This window comes from Pundamilia nyererei, unplaced genomic scaffold (genome assembly GCF_000239375.1).
Source record: "Pundamilia nyererei isolate P.nyererei 1_Seehausen unplaced genomic scaffold, PunNye1.0 scaffold00061, whole genome shotgun sequence".
Taxonomy (NCBI): Eukaryota; Metazoa; Chordata; class Actinopteri; order Cichliformes; family Cichlidae; genus Pundamilia; species Pundamilia nyererei.
In genome coordinates this window covers 876,532-897,501 of record NW_005187462.1, presented here as the reverse complement: position 1 = coordinate 897,501, position 20,970 = coordinate 876,532, and the positions used below count along the sequence as shown (strand labels likewise).

The 20,970-nt window shown below is 41.4% G+C and overlaps 1 protein-coding gene across 19 annotated transcripts in view; it reads right to left on the bottom strand.

Moving 5' to 3' along the window:
- Positions 1 to 9,872: 9,872 nt before the first annotated feature.
- Positions 9,873 to 20,970, bottom strand: part of adgrl2a (adhesion G protein-coupled receptor L2a) — an 89,440-nt gene continuing 78,342 nt past the window's right edge. For 6 of the 19 annotated variants that reach the window (XM_005734910.1, XM_005734914.1, XM_005734912.1 and 3 more), the window contains 7 exons: positions 19,794 to 19,885; positions 17,333 to 17,501; positions 17,006 to 17,134; positions 16,150 to 16,246; positions 14,456 to 14,584; positions 13,737 to 13,754; positions 9,873 to 11,976 (listed from right to left, as the gene is read on the bottom strand). In XM_005734910.1, coding sequence (XP_005734967.1) covers positions 11,135 to 11,976; positions 13,737 to 13,754; positions 14,456 to 14,584; positions 16,150 to 16,246; positions 17,006 to 17,134; positions 17,333 to 17,501; positions 19,794 to 19,885 — 1,476 coding nt within the window. In that variant the 3' untranslated portion in view covers positions 9,873 to 11,134. Of the gene's footprint in view, positions 11,977 to 12,562; positions 12,616 to 13,736; positions 13,755 to 14,455; positions 14,585 to 16,149; positions 16,247 to 17,005; positions 17,135 to 17,332; positions 17,502 to 19,793; positions 19,886 to 20,970 lie in introns of all 19 variants that reach the window. The other 13 variants (XM_005734917.1, XM_013911355.1, XM_013911359.1 and 10 more) reach the window with 9 other exon arrangements.

Below are 20,970 nucleotides of genomic sequence, written 5' to 3'. Positions count from 1 at the left end.
AATTCATAATGTTGGCTGTCAGTTGTGGATCTCTTTCCAGCGGCGACCAAGACAAAGAAGTTTTCATGAAAAAAAGCATAATAACAATAGAAAGAGTTCATTTCTGTTAGTAAATTGTTCACATAATGAGTACTTGGAGGAAAACAAAGCACATTTTAACCATCACGAAAGCCTAATCATAGCTCACAGAGCACAGCGTTGCTGCTAAAACAGTGTATTAATATCACGGATATCACATTTTGTGAAGTGATTTAATTGTAAGTAAATAAATACAAGATTAACATTTTAGTCAGCATTTCGACGTATTTGTTTAAGATTTGATTATATTCATCACGCAGTAAATAAAACGGCGATACTTTATTTCTGTAGCTTTTTCTTTTTCTTTAAGCATCTCTGATTCCTCGCAGATGTTAAATTAAGCCATTAATCAGATATGTTTCTGGTGGAGGTGGGAATTTTAAAATAAATAAAACACACGCTGATTGCTCACTGATTTACTATTGTGTTTCACAATTGGTGTTGTTATATCACTTTCAACCATCAAGTGGCTTGTAAACCAGCTCATGCCCAAATCATGCACGCGAGCAGCATTTCAGGGCTGTATAATCACCTTGCTTATTATTCAGAGTAGTCTATCCAGTGTTGATTAATGCTTCTGAGCAAATATGTACAGAGGGCCTGGTTAATCTGCAGCACTGTTTTAATCAAGTGGACCTTTGTTTTTGTCCAGCCGTCTAGTTTGTCCAGCAGACGTAGGCTCTCACACGGTCGTTACGTATCGCTCACAGCACAGAATTTCTGCAGAGTAAAATTTTTGTTTGGCTTGAGTGCTTTCTACTTCCACCCACTCTCCTCTGTAACATCACCCTTTACCTCTTCCCTTACTCATCTGTCTGTATGTTTCCTCCCTCCTCTGTTCGGAGACTAGCCACTAATCCTCGGAGCATTTTATCATGCAGTGGTGACAGTGGGTACTCCTGTCAGCTGACCTGACCCCAGCGGACCTCTGCCGCTATCGACCAAGTGACCCAGTGTACTGCTGAGGGAAAACAACGTTTCCTGCAACTGCAGAGGGGTCCCCGAGCAGCGAGAGAGGAGCCGGCAATGTGACTGACACAGGGTGACAAACACTTTGAACTCAGACAACAGGAAATTAATGCATGGAGCGCCGCTCAAGGCACAGCGCATTGCATGCGGCACACTTAAATTGACACGTCTATCCAGATGACACATGTTGATACTGTGGCTGTGGCCTCAGTTTCACTTGTGAGTCTCTGCATCTGGTTCTCCTCCAATACTGCTGGCACACTGGCCACATAAAGACAGGCCCTGCAGATACTGGAGCCGCCCTGTGAATACAAATGTAAGTGGCTTAGTCTTTTTTTTATTTTTTGCATCCAAAAACAAATCTCAATATGGCATCAGCAACTTGAAACTCAATGTGAAAATAGGATTGGCATTTGTGCTACTAAATGACCCCATTTAAAATCACTGAATGCAGGGGTTGCAGTTAGCTTGTGTGGGCAGTGATGGTATCTGTTATTTTAGCCTGGGGGGGGGGCCTCTGGAATTTAAGTGCTTAATCTTGTCTGCCTACTGAACCAAAAAGAAAATCTGTTTGTTAGACTACATCTACATGATGGTGTCTATTTTTTAAACTGCAGGTTTTGTGTGGAAGCAAATTGTGTCCTGTTGTAGGTGGTTTCAGTGGCGACATTAGCCATCAATGAAACAAGAAGGTATAAATAGATTCATCTCACCTTCTTCCCCCTATTCCAGTTGAGCCATTGAGAACACTGGGTATCAAAGTCAAAACATGGTTGTTTGCATGGCTGCTATGTCCACGAGTCCACATGACTTCACAGCCACACAGTATCCGATCTCCAGTGGCCAAGCTAACGTACAAGAGCAGAGACTCATTTTACTGTTGGACACAAAACAAACAGAGACATTTCCCGCAATTCCTGAAAAGGGACATCAAAGGTTGCGCCCAAAGTGCAGATGTGTTAAGAGTATATACCTATACCAGTAAGCTTTTATGCATTCGATTACCTAAATTTCCTGTATGCCATGCCCACACCACTGTTTTAGATAACCGGTATCAGAGCTATGTAGTATGAACATGCCTTTACACTTTTCCACATGATTTCTTCTTCCTGATCTTAATCTCAATATTGCACTGCTGACATACATAAATATTTGATTTTTTTAACGTTTCTTTCAAGTTGCACCAGCCTGACTGCATTTAAAGCACCAAAAATTCAGCCATCCAGCTGTTCTTCCTTTATCAGCCGAAGAACTGACTTCACCGAGCTACCCAGTCACAGCTGTGAGCCATAACGTCGAAGTGAGTCGTAATGTGGTTCATACTTGATATCACCTTCAAGCTGAAAAGCCCTGATGTACTCAAGACAACACAACCATCGAGCATCTGTTGGAATCCCCCAGGCTCTGCTTTAACTTAGTTGAAGAGTACATGTGCAGCGAGGAAATATTGCATTTCCCCAAAAGCCAGACAGCAAAATGAACATTTGCCATAATGATTGCATTACAGTGTAGGCTTATGCATTTAATTACAACATCAGGCCTGAGTCGCTTATTAAAATGATATGAAAGCGAGGACCTTTGCAGCCAGGCTGTACACAAAGGGTAAAACTAATCAATCAGGCGGAGGGACGAGCGTATTCTATTACACTTATTGAAATACATTCATAATAAAAGTCTATTTCCAGGGCTTTTGCTAGAACATGTAATAGGCACCATTCATAGAGCTGAGTGTCAATACTATGATTATCACAAATAAGCGCAAAGTAATTTATCCTTCTGAATTAACGGAGAAATGACTTGGAAGGCAGAAGCGTGCCTGACATTAGACCATCTGATCATTTATGATTGTTGGGGATCTGAAACCCCAGCTCAGGTATCATTAATTGCTTGTCCTCCCTTTTTCAGTCAACATAATGCTTTTCTCTGTTCCTATCTGCAATGTGATCCATTGAATCTGAGATGTAATTTACATGATTGACAAGACATTTTATTGTCGTTTCAGACATAAGAAGTTTAAAGAGAAGCTTTAAAGGTCATGCCAGTAATTTCATCAGCTAAGAAATGTACTGTGGGTAGATTTCAGGGCTTTCCTCTAAGGATGCAACAATGGCACTGCATATAATAGCACCATCCAGCCACTAGCAAAAGTAATGTGTTGGGCTTGGTTTAAAGTACAGAAACGACTCGGACACCCTTTATTTATATTCTTGTACAATGATGACAATTGAAACATTTCACCAGTGCCATTCTAAACTGTGGCCCTTTACTTTAAGGTGTATTTGCACATAGTCAGGCAACAAAGTAGCTCCGTGTGCCGTTATTGGCCAAGAGTAAAACGAGAAAACAAAAGATGTTGATATGAATCAGAGAAGTGCGATGGATTCCTAGAACTGCATTCTCATTTTAATAAAATGAAATCAGATTAGATCTCACAACACTTCACTCATGCTATATTGAAACTGACCTACAGTTCAGTCGACATTAAATTATAGAGCATACTGTATATTCATTTTCTCTGATGGCTTTATTTGTTCTTGTTTTATTGCTTTAGGTCAGACTATTCTGCATTTGAACACATGAACTAACTGATTATTCATTAATAAAACAAGTGACCTGAACCCAAATCATTTCATAAACAACTAAATTTCTTTGCTTTTTCAACACTTGTTGGGCATACTCTGAAAAATACTGGCTGCTTTGCTTGTATGGAAAATCCTTTCTCTTTCTGTTCTCTTTCACAGCAAAGAGAAGTGGAGCAAGCTGTGCGTTTTGCTCTTATAACCAGATATTTGACTAAGACAAACTACTACACAAATAGGACAATGACAACACAAAGGCAATCCGAGTAATATGACAAAGATCACAGACGAACAAAAAAGAATGTTCTCCGAGGTTATGCTCGCGCACAGTTCCTGGGACCCTGTGGACCACTTGCCCAGGATTAGCATGACAAGGTTCCATTGCAAAGGCCCCTCTGAATCTTAATGAGAAACTACAATCCAACAGAGACATTCATAATATATTTTATATCTTCTCTTCATAGCCTCCTTGCACATTTGCCACCAGCAAGGAAACTCAAAATCAATATTCAGCTGGAATGCACACCAAGGTTACCCCCCCACTTCTGTTTACCAATTATAAATATAGTAATGAGCCTCAAAAATGTAATGCATATTTTACAAAAAGATTCCAACAGTTACAATTTGTATATTAACACGTATGTAATGTTTTCATTAGTACTGCATTACACTGCCATGCAGTTAGGAATGTAGTTATTATTGCTATTATTATTATTATTATCTGCTCAGACCTTTGATTATGATGGCATTGAATATTTCTCTGTGCAAACACGAGTACTTTATGGCGGCAGTGTTTTTAAGTGTTATCATTTTTTTGCTGTAGATATCCGAGTTGTCTTACTCACTCTGATTTAAGTTACGGGGAAATGTGCTTTGTTTTGTCTCTGTGAATATCCTGGTTAGAATGAAAGCAATGCAAAGATTGCAGTAGCTTTCCAGCCGTATCATATTTCCTTCTTAAATGTCCTTTAGAAACAAGCAGGCTAGGCGAGTGGACATTAACTGGTTACATATTCCTTCTCCTCTTGTCAAATGATGAATAAAGATGTTACTGCTGTGTGAATACAGCACTATAATGGATTATTTTACATGAGACACGGCATACAGTAGGTGTCTTGTGAGTGGGAGTTATCTGTGTTGGCCTGCAGAAGCTTGTACACAGCAGGAGATCCTGTAGTTATTGCTTGAGGCTTCCCTCCGGCAAGTGCCAATGAGTTTATCAGACGAATATTAGATTTACTGATAGGACGGAGTCTCTCTGTTGTGAAGGACCTGAACACAAGATTTAAAGAATGCATCATTCCTGATTACTAAAAACTATGTGATAACTCATGTAATTACATAAGAAAATTGTATTATACAATTTATTAAACTCTGTGGGAACTGGACATGTGCAGTGTGTGATGCACTGCATATATTAGTCAGAAACAGTCTAGATGAAATGATACAGTACTGGTACTGCTACACCTGCCAGTACAAATATTATATTTTATTTCCTTTTTCTTCGTAGGTGTGTTATCAGCTAATTGCCTTCAGTTTTTCTGCTTCACTTTAATTACTTGTGTGTTTTCTCTTATTTCTGGTTAACAGTACACTGGTTCCATCATTGCATGTTTATAATATGACAATTTTATTTGAACTCCTTTCGATTGTTTATGTCAATGTTAAGGGCGCACTAATCCAACACGGTTGCTTTGCGAGGCTCACAGTTTTTAATGTTCGCAGACCTGGAGGCAGGCGTATTGAGATGGAAGGACCTGCACTAAGAGTGAGGAAAGACAGCAGATCTTTGACAAATTCAAAAGTCTGGGGATGAATGGTTTATTTTGCTCTCTGTTTGTGAAAGGCTGGAACAGCATCTACAATGACTTTTAATGATCGTGGCTTAAGAGTTGGGAGTTCGCCTTGTAATCGGAAGGTTGCCGGTTCGAGCCCCGGCTTGGACAGTCTCGGTCGTTGTGTCCTTGGGTGAGACACTTCACCCTACTGGTGATGGCCAGAGGGGCCGCTGGCGCGATAGGGCAGCCTCGCCTCTGTCAGTGCGCCCCAGGGTGGCTGTGGCTACAATGTAGCTGCCTCCACCAGTGTGTGAATGGGTGGATGACAGGTTGTGTAAAGCGCTTTGGGGTCCTTAGGGACTAGAAAAGCGCTATACAAATACAGGCCATTTACCATTTAATGAGATCGCAAGAACATTTATGAAACCGCTTTAATTTTTTTTCACAGTTTAAATGCAATCAAGAAACTTCATACAAATAAGTTAATCGCCATGTATCGCACCTCACTGCAGTCTGTTGTTTAGTTGTTTCGTCAGGAGACGCCAGGCAAGTCAGAAGGAAGCTGAGGGATGTTTTAAGACTTAAAGCCCTTCAGAAGTACACATTTACACCACTGGAGACTCCAAAGCGCTCACACTGGCACAGTTTTGATATATTTCAATAAGCTAGACATTGATGTCTAAATGCATAATTGTCTGGCCAGTCTATCCATTAATCTCAACGACTAGTTCGCGATCCTTACTGTCCTCATGTTTGTGCTTAGGATTTGTCTTATTCTGATTACAAGGACTTTGTGGGCTTCACCTTCAAATTCAGTCATAGGAAATAGCTGTTCCTCCTTGAGGTAAATGGGAACTCTGTATACTGGCAGGGAATGGCTTATTTCATCTTTTTTTTCCTGAGCCAGTCGCTCTCATCCTTTTTTCATTTGAAATCCTGCATCTAGTAATTTCATAATTATGGGAGGGGATTATAACGAAGGCAGCTGGAGCTGCAGGTTAATTGGATTTTTCACCTCAACGGGACCGGATCTGAGTCGCCCATGGGCCTCAAATCTGCACATTTGAAGTTGGGGACAGGACAAAGGAGGCTGGGGGAAGAAAAGAGTAAGCAGTTAAAGGGTCCCCTTTGACTTCAAGAGTATGGGAAGTTACTTTTGTGCTGCCAGTTACTGTTTGTGGTTTCAGAGGTTTTCCTTTGCTTGTACACAATCGCCTTCATTCACGCTGATGGCATCTATAATTGGCAGTGTTTTCCGTTCACAGGAGTGACTGCTGCAGAAGCTATTGCAGCAGCTATTGATAACCTCAGAGAAATAACCCGAGGGTTTGAAAATGAACTTCTTAAACAAACTTTCAACAAATACATGAATGCATACTACTTGCAAGAACAGTCACACTGTGCTCTGTTTTTGAAAGAAATACCAAATTGACTGGCTTGATCACCGGTGGTGCAGTGGTTAACAGTGTCACAGCAACAAGGTCCTGAGTTTGAATCCTCCGGCTGCCTTTGATGTGTGGAAATTACATGTTCTGCCCAAGCCTGCTGGGATTCTTTCCCGGTACTCTGGCTTCCTCCTGGTGCAAAGACATGCATGTTAGGTGAATTTGTGATTCTAAATTGGTTCGTAGGTATGATTGTGAATGGTTGTCTGCCTCTCTGTCTCAGCCCTGTGATAGACTGGTGACCTGTGCCTCTGATAAAAACATGGGACATAAACAGGCGCTCTATATACTAAAAAAATTTATTAAAAGAAAAACAGAGATCTGCAATAAAACACACCCACATACACACCACAGAGCACAGATTGGAAATACTCGTACTCTGCGAGCCAGCCCACAGCTTGCCCCGTGACAGCAGTGACGAGCTTCAACCCGACAACTACCCTGAATTCACTGAAGAAAATGGATGGATGGCTCATAAAATGCATTTAAGCACTTGATTAAAGTAAAAGAATTGGTGTGAATTTATTTTAAAAATGATTATAACATCTCAGTCGATCTTAAACAGAGGATTAGTTAAACAAATAGCTTTTTAAATGTCTCTTTTAAATCTGCTTTCTGCAAAAGATTCATTGTTTCACGTTTCCTGGAGACGGAAAATGATGCTGGAGACGTTCGGTGCACTCTGGAAACGCACATTAAATCTTTTCATCGACAGCAAAATGTCTTTCATGCAATTTCATCATTTCCTACAGAAATCCTTAGATCCTGAAAATGATCTCAGACTTGACAATCAGACAGTCACAGCTATGTTTGGTCAGATGTGACTCACATGCTTCTTTCAGTCAATAACCCATTCGTCTTAAATAGTTTCACTCTGATTCTGCTGACAGTATTCTCTACTTCTGTTTCCAGAGGCTGGCTTGTTCCTCCGTGGGAGGAACCAAGCTCTCAGCCCCTCGGCTCCTGGCCTACTTCTGAATCAATGTTTGACAAAGGGCGAGTCTCTCCCTCAGCAAAAGGCAGGGAATTAGAGAAGATCTTGAATGGTGAGAAGGCCACACGCAAAGCTAGAGGCTGTATAGTCCACATTCTCTAACAGAGACAAACAGTCAGTGTGAGATCACATTTCCCTGTCCTCAATAATGAAAATAAACCTGCTTACACACTAAGTTTATCCACGTCGAAGGTCACCGTGTCGGGATAAACAAACTGCAGTTAGAGAGAGGGGTGAGGAAAGGGTTGGCAAATATTTGTTTGCCTGCATTTTATGAAGACCTGACTACTGACACCACTGAAACGTGAGCTTCTGCTGTTAAAATGAACTTTATTTTACAATTTGTACATAATCTTGCACTGGAGAGTTTTTTTTGTTTCAGGTAAACAGATAAATCGGGTGAATGGTGCTTCTGAGTGAGATTTATCCTGACAAAAACAATGAGCAAAGACAAAGCTGCAGGTCTGACAATGGAGCTTTGCTTTCAGTGTTAACTGTGGTGGTAGTTTTGAGCTTTAACACATTGTTCTGCACTCAAAAAGGCATATTTTCCCTCTGTAAGTGTGGGTTAGCCACTTCTTTTTAATATGCATTGTCAGTTTAGCATTACTTTTGACTTTTACAGGACATAGTTTGTCATTCCGCTGTCAAAAAATACTATCAATTCATTATAATATTTATATTTGTCATTCTTAAGACTAATTTTATGCTTTCAAATTACGTGTACGCTATCAAACGTTAAGGGATGTTAAACACAGATAAAATGGCGCTGCATGTTTTACAATGCAGGAAATCAATATGCTTTTTTTCTCATTATTATGCATGTCATTATGCCTGCCATTTCAACAGTCAACAATCACCACAACACTTGATTCCAAACTGACATTCAAGGGGTCTGTACAAGAGATCACAAAAAAAGGAACATAATTCTTCTATGACAATTTGAAGCCTCAGATAATTGCACAAAATGTCACGTAATTGTTGAAAAAGTCAAAACAACACACAGCCCACACAGCCTTATGTGCACTGACATAAAGTGCATTTTTGCTAAGTTCTGAGTCATTTCCTTCAATGCCAAATGGTAAACAGTGCAATTTCCAGCAACCCTGCTGAGAGCTGTCACTCTGCCTCAACTGGTGTTATATTAAAATGCTTCAGAAATTAGCACTACCTGAGGCATAAACCACCCAAGAACTGACTGTGGGCTCCAGCAGAAGCAGACATTAATTAGAGCAAATATGTGTCATAGCTGGACACATTATGTATAATATATTTCTACAGCCGGAGCCAAGTGTTACATTGACCCCTTGTTAGGTCTGTGGACACATTTCCACTCCCACACGGCATTTTAAGCCAAAATCTTACTACAAGACTTCTGTACTGCCAGACCCTTTAATGGCGCTCAGTCTAGTGCTCATTTAAAAATATACTTAGTGGACAATGCTTTGAACCAGTGTCGGGTTTTTTGTGTTTTTTTTTTTTTTAGCCTTTATTAGTGTCACAACCACACAGAGGAACATTTACAATGCAGTTTTCCTACCTGAGTTTCTCATCTTTGAATCACATGGAAAGATTTGGCTTCTCTATAACACATACGCACTCTCTAAACGCTGCAGTTAGCAAAGAAATAGCAGGAAAAGAAAGCAAATAAACGCTCTAGAAAATAAATTCACTAATTTACCTGTCAAGGTGCTCGGGACTTAACTTGTAACCTGAGTCAAAAGTGTATTTTGTCCATAGCAAAATAATAAAAGCCTTTTTCTCAAATAGTACCAAAACCACAAACCATTAAAAAGCAACTGGCATTTGACAAAAAATCTCACATTTATTTTATTTGTTAAACAAGTGTTGAACTTTACATCAGTCTTAAGTGAAGAGCCCCTTGGTAACATGTTTACATAAAAAACATGAGCTACAGTACAGCATGTATACCAGTGCTGGAAAATATTCACACATTTCCCATTTATTTATTCTTTTTTTTTTTGGAAAGATTTTAATAAATAAAATATCCAAACCCAAGCGGAAGAACTACATTTATGATAGGAACTTTATTGTTCAAAGTCGCTCGTTTCATTTGCGCTTGCCCACCACTCTGCCGTTACTTAAAAAGATCTATATCTGCCAGAATTACACAAAAAACTGTGCAATGCATAAGTCACCTTAACTGGGGTTTTTGCATTCCCATTCTACCAAAGTAAATGGCAAAGTCAAATAAACATATTTAAACATGGGCGATATCGATGGAAGAAAAAAACACTGTTCACAAATGGAAAAGGTGATAATGCATCTTTGTAATTAGTTGACTCGATCTCTCTTTTTATAAGCCTCAACGTTCAAACGCACTACCATGAATGAAGTGTTGGAACCATAAACACACTGTATAACATATGTGCAACTTCTACACAATAGTCTCTCAAACGTTAGATTTTGCAATTATAAGGTTTCTTCATATTTATGGTTTCCCATTGAATTTTTTTATTTTACACTAGCAATACAACAAAATATATATTTTAGCCATTTTTCCTTGACAACAGTTCAAGTTACAGTTGAGAAAATATAAGGCCAGGGGCTTGATTGCTAGTGGTTATACAATCCAAACTTGATGGTGATGGAGACCGATCAGGACCTTATATTCCTTTTCTAACAGTTTGATCAGGAACATTTTGCAAACATGTCCATGTCCTGGTCCAGGGGTACTGTTCTGTATACAATCTTTAAACAAAAAATAACAAAAAAGAAAAAAACAGGCTTCAGCTAGGTTGTTGGGGAGTGTATGTACAGCCTTTTGACTGGGAGGTTGCTGATTGGATGTAGCCAGTATTGATTCTTTCTCGCTCTCTCTTTTTTTCCTTTTTTTTTTTTCCTTTTTTTTTCCATTTTTTTTTTAATTTTCGTACCTTAAAATTTTCTCAATTAATCAACAGCAGCAGCACATTTAAATACATAGTTGGCTTGTCTCTTAAAATTGAAATTTAACTCTGCATTTTATGTACAGTCTCATTAAAACTCTGCACTGCCATAGCTGTGCTCCAAGTCTATTGGTCTGCAGGGAAGTTAGGAAGGGTGGCATGAAGAGAAGATGGCAATGGAGATGTAGGTTTGCAAATGGCTAAGTGTAAATGGCGGGGCTTTTAAGCTCTCGTCAAAAAAGCAAACAAACCCCAAACAAACAAACAAAAAAACCCCATTAAGAAAAAGAAAGAAAAATGCCTCCCTTCCCTTTTATAATGTCCTCCAAGAGTTCAGGGCTGCAGGAAGGCTGGGAACGGTCTGGGGATGATTTAAATACATTTAAAGGCTTGTCACTAACTGCATCTGTCCTTCTCGTACGTCGCCTTCAGGGATGCTGTCCTCTTTAGTAATGGGAATAATGTAACCATCACTGCTCCCTCGGCCTATCTGGTAATAGGCTTGGAGCTGCTGGCCACCCCCCAAGTTAGGCATACTCTTGTAGTAAACGTCCTCATTCTCGCTCCTCTTGGAGGGGGACAGGTCCTCCACAACATCAGGGCTGCTCTCGGGGTACGGAGAGTCTTTCAGATTAGGCATACTAGTGTACAGGGAGTCTCTGTTTGGGGACTGCAGACTATCATCGGGATTGGTGGGTGTCAGCTCGCTGACAAACGTATCGACTCCCCCATCGGTCCTCACCTTCTTCTGGGGTGCATACAGAAGCGAGTGAGTCCGCTGGGGGATGAGAGGTGCCTCCAGCTCCTGGTGCAGCTCGAGGCCCACCGTGTCACCCACGTGGACCAGAGACGAAGCGTCGGCCACAATAGCGTCATCTTCGCTGCTGCTTCCACCTACCACCGTCACCTTGGGCGGAGCCCGCTCCGTGTGGTGGTGATGGTGGTACTGCGGTGGCTGCTGGTGGTGGGGTGGATGATGTAAACTGTGGTGCTGCTGCTGTTGCTGTTGGTGGCTTTTATTACAGGCACGCAGGTTGTTGTGTACTAGCTCGGAGATTATCATTTTCTCAAAGGCAGCATCGTCCAGACTCAGGCCGCAGTCTACTACCTGCACACTGTCGCCAAAGTCCCCATTACGGAGCGAGTAGCTATTATTAAAGTTACCATTTAGCGGTAGAGTATCCATTGCACTTGTGTCCCTCACCGCATTGTTCAGTGAGTGCCCTGGAAAGAAAGGCAAATAGAGGGGATTTTACATTAGTCAAACACCAATAACAGCAGGGGGAATAAAACAGAGCATTAATGCTGTTTAGGATGCAGTTTCACATGGAGGTCAAATAAAGCCATGCCGTAAACCTGTTAGTTAGGCACAATCCTCAGCATACGCAGGCATGCATCACTTGCGTCGAGAAATCATTTTACTTTCTCACATATACATTTTCACTTTCCCTTTTAAAAAGCTGCTTTAAGAACAAACAGGAAGGGGTTTGTGCGCTTAGTTCTGCCACAAATGTGAAAAAGATCCCAAACAACATTAAGAAACAGACAGTAATCACCATCACAACACACCGGGCAAAAAGTGGATGTCCACATGTATGAAGCCACAGACGGGCAAGCTACGACACTTAAAGGTTTTCTAGCAACTAATAGGTTGGATGTGCTGAACTAAAGAAAAGGAAGGAGATGGCAAACGATGACATAAGACAGAAAAGGGAAAGTGGTCATGGGACAGCCATCTTTGTTCCCACTACAAGGGGAGCCCACAAGCAGCACTCCACCATCACCACACACAGCAGGTGAAAGGACTCACTTTAGACAACTCACATCATGTCTGTCTGCTCAGGCTATCTGGTCTAAGAGCAGCTGATGTACAAAAGAAAGTAAAATGATTTATTGTAACATGAAGAATCACTCAAAAGAACAACAAAATGTAACGGTCTTAACTGCAACTTAGCAAGAGCAAGGGTTCAGCAAATGAAATAATTAAGCATCGGCTAGCTTTTAGTTTTCCGAGCTAACTGCCAGCAGCCGCTTTGTTGTCGTTTTTTTTTTTAAGTTGAGTTTGTGTCGGTACACTTGCTGTCCATTAGTTGGCAGCTTGTGTACCCAAAGCTGGCAAAGGTCAAAGCCTGCCCGCAGCTCGGCACTTGGCATCCGTCACAGTAACAGTTCCCAGTGAGACCCCGGTCACTAGCAGAACAGCTCAAGAAAAAAAACAGCTGCTGCTGAGGTCAGACTCAGTCATGTTAGGAATTTCTCAAAGCATGGAGGTCATGGAAAGCAGCAGAAAAATGTATTTGTAATACCACGACTGAGAAAGGAGATAAAGGAACTCTGCTACCACTTTAATTATAACATTAATTCAATGTCCATGGCAATTCATTATGTCTCTGTCCAGGAGGGGTGGACCGATTGTGACTAAAGGGAAAGATTTTACAGAGATTCTGTGGAAATTTCAAAAAAAGTATGAAGAAGGAAAACTAAAGCTGAACAGCTGCAGCCATGACATCCATGTGTTTATGCCCGCTAGACGGCAATTTAGTGTCCAGACGGGTGTTTCTGGGGAAAAACAGTGCGGGGACACTACTGGACACTGAAACTGCTGTATGCCACACAAGGACAAGCAACTGGAGAGAAAAGAAAAGACATGAAAAAAAAAGGTAGAAAGAAAAGAAAAAAGAAACCTGACAAAAGCTGTTCTGACGGGGAGAAAAAAAGCAACACATGTTGTTTTGGTTAAATCTCAAATTAAGCAAAAGAGACAATAGCAGAGTAATAAGCATTTAGAAGCTCTGGAAGAATATTTGATATTTTATTGTCTTTCAAATTTGGGTAGATAATTTTGTGAACCGCTTGCTCACTGAGTGTGTGTTAATGGCCTAAAGTGAACCAGTGATTGTGCCGGGGTTTTGTTGGGTTTTTTTTAATAAGCATGCTGAAAAAAATTTACATTTGATAGGCAAAGTTAAGTTTTACTCCCATACTTGTCTCTCTGTAGGTCACTAGAAGGAAGCACAAGGGAAAAGCACAAAACATGACAAAGGAGGCCATTTCAGTTTCAAAATAGAATTCATATATAGATATATATAAAAATAATCACAGCACAGTCTTTACAGTGTGGTGTATGCTCAAAAGTCACCACCAACTGTACAGTAAAGCAATCTGTGAAAGTCTGCATGTGTATGCAGCTACTAATGCAACGCTGCATGATTTTTCTTGCAGTTTAATGTGTTTTGAAGGGGAAAATTCCCTCTGAAGCAAACCAAAACTAACAAACGACCTGTTCAATTCAGGAGAATTCATCATAATAATCATGCAGTTTATACTGCGGCTGCACAGTTTGCATTATTTTAAGGCAGAACGTGTAGTATCTCTTTCCCATCTTAATCATCACGTCCCATGCAGAGTATGGATATTAGAAATACGAGAACACATATGAGACTCTATTGAGGCGAACCACAAAAATCTCTGGCGTGCATGAAAATGTGTGCATTTTCACACAGACACACACACACACATTCTCTCACTATGTAGTGTGTCAAGCATTTGGGAGACAGTGATTCAGAAGGAAAGGTGATACTGCCGAACATCCTGCTTTTCTTTTAGCGTGCCGTACACTGAAGTGAGATACAAAAGAGGGAGAGAGAGCAGGTAAAGACAGAAGAACAGGCAGAATGCAGGTGAAAGTATCAAGTAAGCACACCTGGTGAATTAAACACTGGAGCTGTGGGAGTGTTACATACGACTGTCTCAGCCAGTAAGGTGTTATAAGGGTTGTTAGTGCCTTGTGGTCGCAGGAGAGGATTTGTTAGTAGATAGTTCCCGGTCATTCCTGGAGCAGCAGGACAGAAGAGGAGCATTGAGAAAAAGAGATCGAGGAAATTAGCAGCAGTTTGTGTAGAGAGGCGTGTGGTGTCACTTCGCTTTTTACGCGAAATCTGAAACGTAGTGATCGTACAGAGAAAAGTTTGAGGAGCAAAAATATTCAACTTTGTGCTGTCCTTCTTCAGTTATTTAGTTCATTACGTGTGTTGAAAAGCATTTATAACCCATTTATTTACCAACTAACATTTGAAACAGCTGTGCTCATTACTGCAATTTTTCACACTCCTCGCATTTTTTAAGTCAAGCTCGGTTATTAGTATTATTTTCCTCCCAAAACCAGCACCCTGTTATTGTGCAGAGGTTTTGCTGTTGGACCAGGTCCAAACATAAGTGCTCCAAGAGACCAAGGCGAACACGTCCAAGTCAAAGTTATTATTAAGTCTTAATTTTTTGCCACTTTCTTCCAAAAGCTCATCTTCTTTCCATTCCCCCCCCCCTCAGCTTGCAGTGTGTTTTAAGGATCTGAGGTATTTCGGCTGCCATTTATCACCTGTGTTAAATGCCATCTGTCATGTTGAGAAGTCTCCAGGGATGTTTTTAATGACAGGGAAGTGCTTCTAGGAGATAGAGCCATCCTTCAGTGCACTGTCTCTCCAGGGTAACGAGGCAGCTACACCCCAGAGTGATCAATATCCAACCTTTACATTAACATCTCCAGGAAATTATACCGATCGCCCCCCAAAAAGACTTCTATTTTGATGCTGATGTATCAGCAAGCCAAAATGTGTTTTAAAGCGCTAGGTGTAACGTTGTAGTTTGTGACAAGTGACAGCAAAATTTTAAAAAAAAGTGACCGCAAAGAGAAGCAGAGACAGGAGTCAAGAGGAGGGGAGAGGAGGGAGTGGAGTTAAGCTACCTCGGTGTAAACCCTCTTTCCCTTCGCATGCTTGGAAAGCCATTTCAGAGAGCAGCAGAAAGCCTAACAGCACACTAAGCACTCCAGGTCAGCCAGAGTTGAACATCATCTTCTCATCATCATATTTGTGCTCAAGCTAAATAATAAATGACAGTTTTTTTTCTCCCTCCCACTGTAAAGTAAGAGAGGTCACCTTACATGCCAGGCTACAAACCGCCTTTTTAAAGCAATGTTAAGATTTTCCGAAAATAAAACTTTGCACCCCACCCCTTCCCCGCCTTTTAAGTTTTGTCTATGTTTCCCCTGAGCTTTGGTATAAACTTTGGACAGCCAGCACTTAAATTAAAAAAAAGTTCTTCCAGCCTTGCCCCAATTTAAGACTGACATGACTGGCCAGAATGACAGCTCACAGAGTATTTGAGGAGGGATTGTTGTAATCCTTTGCTGGCAGAACAGGGAGACCACACTAAAGACCTAAATCTTTTTTTTAAACCGTACTGCTCTGTCTTTTCAAGCTGAATCATTTATTACGATTACCAGAGTAGGACCCTAGATGGTGTTGGTGAGATCATTGGAACTTGAAGGAGGTATTTTTAGCTGGATGATGAAATGTGTGCATAGGTGTGCATGTGCAGAGAAATGAGGTGTGAACTGACCTTGGTTAAGGGTGGAGGTGCTGTTGATGTCACCTGAGATAAAGGAGGACTCAGATTGCTTTCTTACGGTGTCATTCCACATTCTCCTGATACGACTCTGTCAGGTCAACAAGGGACAGCCATTAGGACTTTAAACAAGCCCGTTCACCTTTCAGATCAACTTTCATTCGATTTCCCTCTACGTGCTACACACTATAAAACAAACCTACTAATCTGCAGCGAGGCAAGGGCAGTGGTAACTGCTCAATCCCTCTGGATGAGTTTTTCAAAAACTAATTTTATGTAAGTCAACTTCTGAACAACTTCAGCTCCAGTTATGACTCTTTACAATAGGCTGGAGGTTATACTGAGACGGGGATGCTTCTCTATAAGCACATTACATCTGGAGGTATTGTCTGCTAAGGTCTATTAGCCTTTAATAAGAAGCGGATAAGGCGAGGACAAAGTTGTTGTTTTCTTCTTTGTAATTTTGGCTCTCCCTGTAGTAAAAAGTGCCTGCAATGCTCTTTAAACAGTGCAATACGTATTTCTTCCCCATGCACATGGCGTTAGTGAAAAAGGATAAAAGCAAGAGCTAAAGGGGCCAGAACAGAAGAAAGGTACTCATGCAGTACAGCAGATGCTGCTTGTAAAAAAGTGGGATAATGTTTGTGTCTTCTCATCTACCTCTGAGGTTAAGATGCAGAATGTGCTTTTTTTCTGTGCTCACAGTAAAAGTACATTTTCCTGAGGAGTCGTTTAAACAGCGGGGTTATTAACAACGTAACAGAGCTGCACGACGAGTCCAGGATACGCCGCGCTCTCATCTTACCCTGGCGCGTGGCGAGACTCTCACTGTGCAAAAGTGCCGGTGTACCTGTGTGCCAGAGGAGTAGCGTGCGCTGGTCCGTGTGGTGGAAGTCTTCGCAGAACCGTGCGAGCTCTCAGTCGGCAGCCCTCCGCAGCAGTACGTGTGGCGGAAGCACTTGCTGTACTCTTTGCGGACCTACGCAGGCAAACAGCCAAGTGTTTAAATACAATGTTGACTTTACATATGACTTTACAAGAAGCAGAATGAGGCAGTGTTTGTTCTTTATATCAGCATCTGTGAATTCAGCTGAAGGTTTGGCCTTGACTGCTCAAAAGCCTTCTGCTTTTCACCTTGACAGAGAAAAACCGTACGCAGTGCAGAGTGACTACTTACTTTTTTCTGGAGAAGGCAGTGGAAAATGAAGATAAACATTCCTTGGAAGGTGTTGAATATGGTGAAGAGGTACGCCATAACAATCGAGGCCTCGCTGATGAAGAAGAGCCCAAAAGACCAGGTGAGACCGAGCAGACACAGCAGAGCAAAAGCACCCATGACCCAGGATCTGAGGGACGACAAACGAGACACAGGACGAATCCAGCATGAGGGCGGTTCTGTGACAGAACGGTGATTGGAATATTAATCACCCGCTTCCACTATGAAATATGTAGAAAAGGCTAAAAACCAGGTGGGAGGAAAATGAAATAAAATGAAAAAGAAAACACACACACACGTCCTCACAACCCTTCCCCGCTGTCCCCACCCCTCCATCCTCACACGTGCAGATTCTGTCCTCTTTATACCTCTCTATTTATTAAAACACACCAACCGCTATCACAAGACAGCACGACATGTTTAAAAATAACTCAACAAAAGCAACAAACACTATCATATTCATCTACTGAGTGCGCTACCAGAACCGGAGAAGCTACGCAGACGTGGAAAGAGTTCAAGGAAAACTCCCTGCTTCGTGTGCGAAGGTCCTGCGGAGCCTTCGCACACCAACAGTGGTCATGGTTCGATGATCAAACACACAACAGCAACGACAACAAAACTGGATCAAAAATGATGGACGTGGTGGCAGTGACCGGTCACAAAGACAGTGGATGAGAAGCTTAGAAGCTGCAGTTTGTGAAAGGAAATGATAGAAAGAGGAACAAAAAGGCACGAAAAAATAACGTGGGATAGAGAGAATAAACTAGAAGCTGAGGAGACGACTTCTGGGCAGCATGTTCTTACTTGATAAACCGTTTATTATCTTCATAGCTAGAGAGCATGACAGGCAGGAAGAGAGAAACACAATTAGATTAGAGCGCATAACAGCTTGGGTTAGTCGGCATTTGAGTAAGATATCGTCAACTTTGATTCAGGGGAAATCACGGGAGGCAGTGAAATAAAGGATCTAACAAGAACTGAGACTTGTATATTTTGCTGTTGATGATTCAATTACATGTAGAACATTCGCTGTCTGTAGCTGAATATGCATTTATGCTCCTTTACTCGTGGGTGGTGTTGTGTGGGTAAAATTATCTGAGGTGCGTAGTAGAAGCTTACCCAGGCAAATCTGTATTATAGTAGCCGTCACAAACGCGATAATTACTGGTGTGGATCGCAGAACAGAGACAGGAGAGAGGAATGACAGAAGAAAAAGAAAGGAGAGGGTGTGCGTTAACTTTGGCTTCACATGCAACATGCAGCGACCATTGTCTGACTTCAGCATCAAACTTTGGCACGAAAAACAGCGACAACAGGAAACAAATGATCACAGAGGAAACAGTGATTAGGCAAACGGTGCATTTCAGTACAAACAAGCTTGAAAGAAATCATTTCTAACATCCGACATCAAAATGCGCAACAATCTGAAGTTCAGTGAATGCTTTCTGCTGTGGTTTCCTTAAACAGGGAGGAGTCCATCTCAAATGGACCTAGAATACTAAGTGAGGCGTTTTTGTGACTGTTCTCTCTGATTGCGGTTTTACCACAGAGCTGTGTTGTTGCACGCATTCATTAAGCAAAGATGAAGAATAACAAACACCGGACGGGGGGAAAAAAGAAAGCAGCAAGCGCCGCTCCCGCACAGCGTGGTGGAGGTTGAAACACAAGCTAATATAATGTAAATAATGCAAAATGGCATGAGACTGCAGGACTGTAACCAACAAGGCCCTGGAGTAAACAGCAATAAATATATATTTATATCAGTTTTCTTCATACAATGTGCAAAAACAACAGCAGTTGTAATTAGTGCTTTGGAAAACGCTGAGCTACACGCTGCGGTGACTCAGCAGCGGCTACAAGAGGAAAGGCGGAGTGTGGCGGTGTTGAGATGGTGGCAGATTTTTTTTCTTTTTAGGATTAGAAGCTGGCATCTCTCTCTCTATATATATTTATATAAATATGAAAAAGCTTTGACATTTTCCAGTCTCAAGCACACATGGTAGCTGTTCGGCTGCGCCCCACCCTGCCAGAGCCGGCGCTGAACGGTTACGCAGCATCCTTACAGTGATGCGTGTCACGCCAGAGCAGTTCTGTGGCTGCAGGTTTGCAGTAAAACACCAAAGCATGAAAAATATGAGTCACAGAATATGTGTAGTCATCATCACAGATTATACACAACATGGTGATGCAAAAAAAAAAAAAAGTAATTTCAGTGAAAATAGTAAAGTCTCTTTGAATCATTTTAAAATTGGGCCTAAAATAAATAAATAATAAAAAGAATTCATGTAGAGGTGGAGAAAAAACAACAACTTAACACTAAAAGAGGCTTTGTGGTTTTTCCGGGGGAAGTGGCACCGGTGTTAGATTGCTCATAAGTGCGAGGAGTGTGCGGGCGTTCTGCATATGATGACGCTTCACTTACTTTATATTCTCCAGTCGGCTAGAGTCTGGTTTCAGGGTGGTGGAGTGCTTCACCATTTTGTACATTGTGATCACCAGGAAGATGAGATTGAGCTGTCAAAACAGAGTAATGGCAGTGTTAATACATGAAGATGTATGACTGAAGATATAGCACACACAGAAAAAAACTGTTAATTTGCCCATAAGTATTAAAAGAGGAGAGCCTTCAACTCTGCATGTCCACAGACTAATCCAATAAACATCTATCGTTCCAGCCAGTCTCAGACGGGGCCGACTGGCGCCAAATTTAGTGTCATTCTATATCAATAAGAGCATGGAAATGCATTAAAATCCATCACTGTAAGGGGAAAAAAGAAAAGAGGGGGGCAGCCACACAGCACCATTCTGGGAATGTCAGAAGGGAATGAAAAGTAGCAGAAGAAATGAGAGCCTCTTGGTGTACAAAACAACTGCATATCATTTTATGCACATAGTGAAATATTATAAGGTATAACCAGCTACAGAAGGCTTGAGGGAACGTGGTGTATTTTGTTCGATTCCTGTTTGTGGCCAGATGAAAAGAGAGAGAGAGAAGGAAGGGGAGACGTGTGGAGGCTGTTGCTTGCTTGTTTTAATGTATTAAATCTTTAGAGAACCAGTGGCACATATCAGGTCGAGACAGGGATACTATGCGCTGTGTTTCTGAGCACATTTATTTGCTACCTTTAAAAAAAAATCAATACTGTGATTTAGAGACACAAAGGCTGCATGTTCCAGCAAGGAGCCCTTCCAAATAATTTACCTCAAAAACATTTATTCTGGAGCAAACTAGCACCTGACGCAGCATGTACATGTACTCACTCAGACAAACCCAAGTGCATTTGTGCTGAAAGCCAGGCATGTATAAATGATGTCAAGGAATATCTTACAAAGGGAAATTGAGATGTGAGTCTCCAATAGAGCAAATAAGAGGATCAAACACCAGAAACACGGCAGACAAATTTATGTGTACGCGGCGTCAGTGCCATGTGCGTAACAAAGAAGCTCCATGCAAGTAAAACATTTGTAGGGACGAAAACCAAACAGTGCATTTTGGCGTTAGCACGCTGCCTTTAGAGCACTGCAGCACTGGCAAAAGAAAAATGGAGACGGACTGCCAATGCAAGGGACCTTTGTGAGCTGGACTCAGACCACAGCCA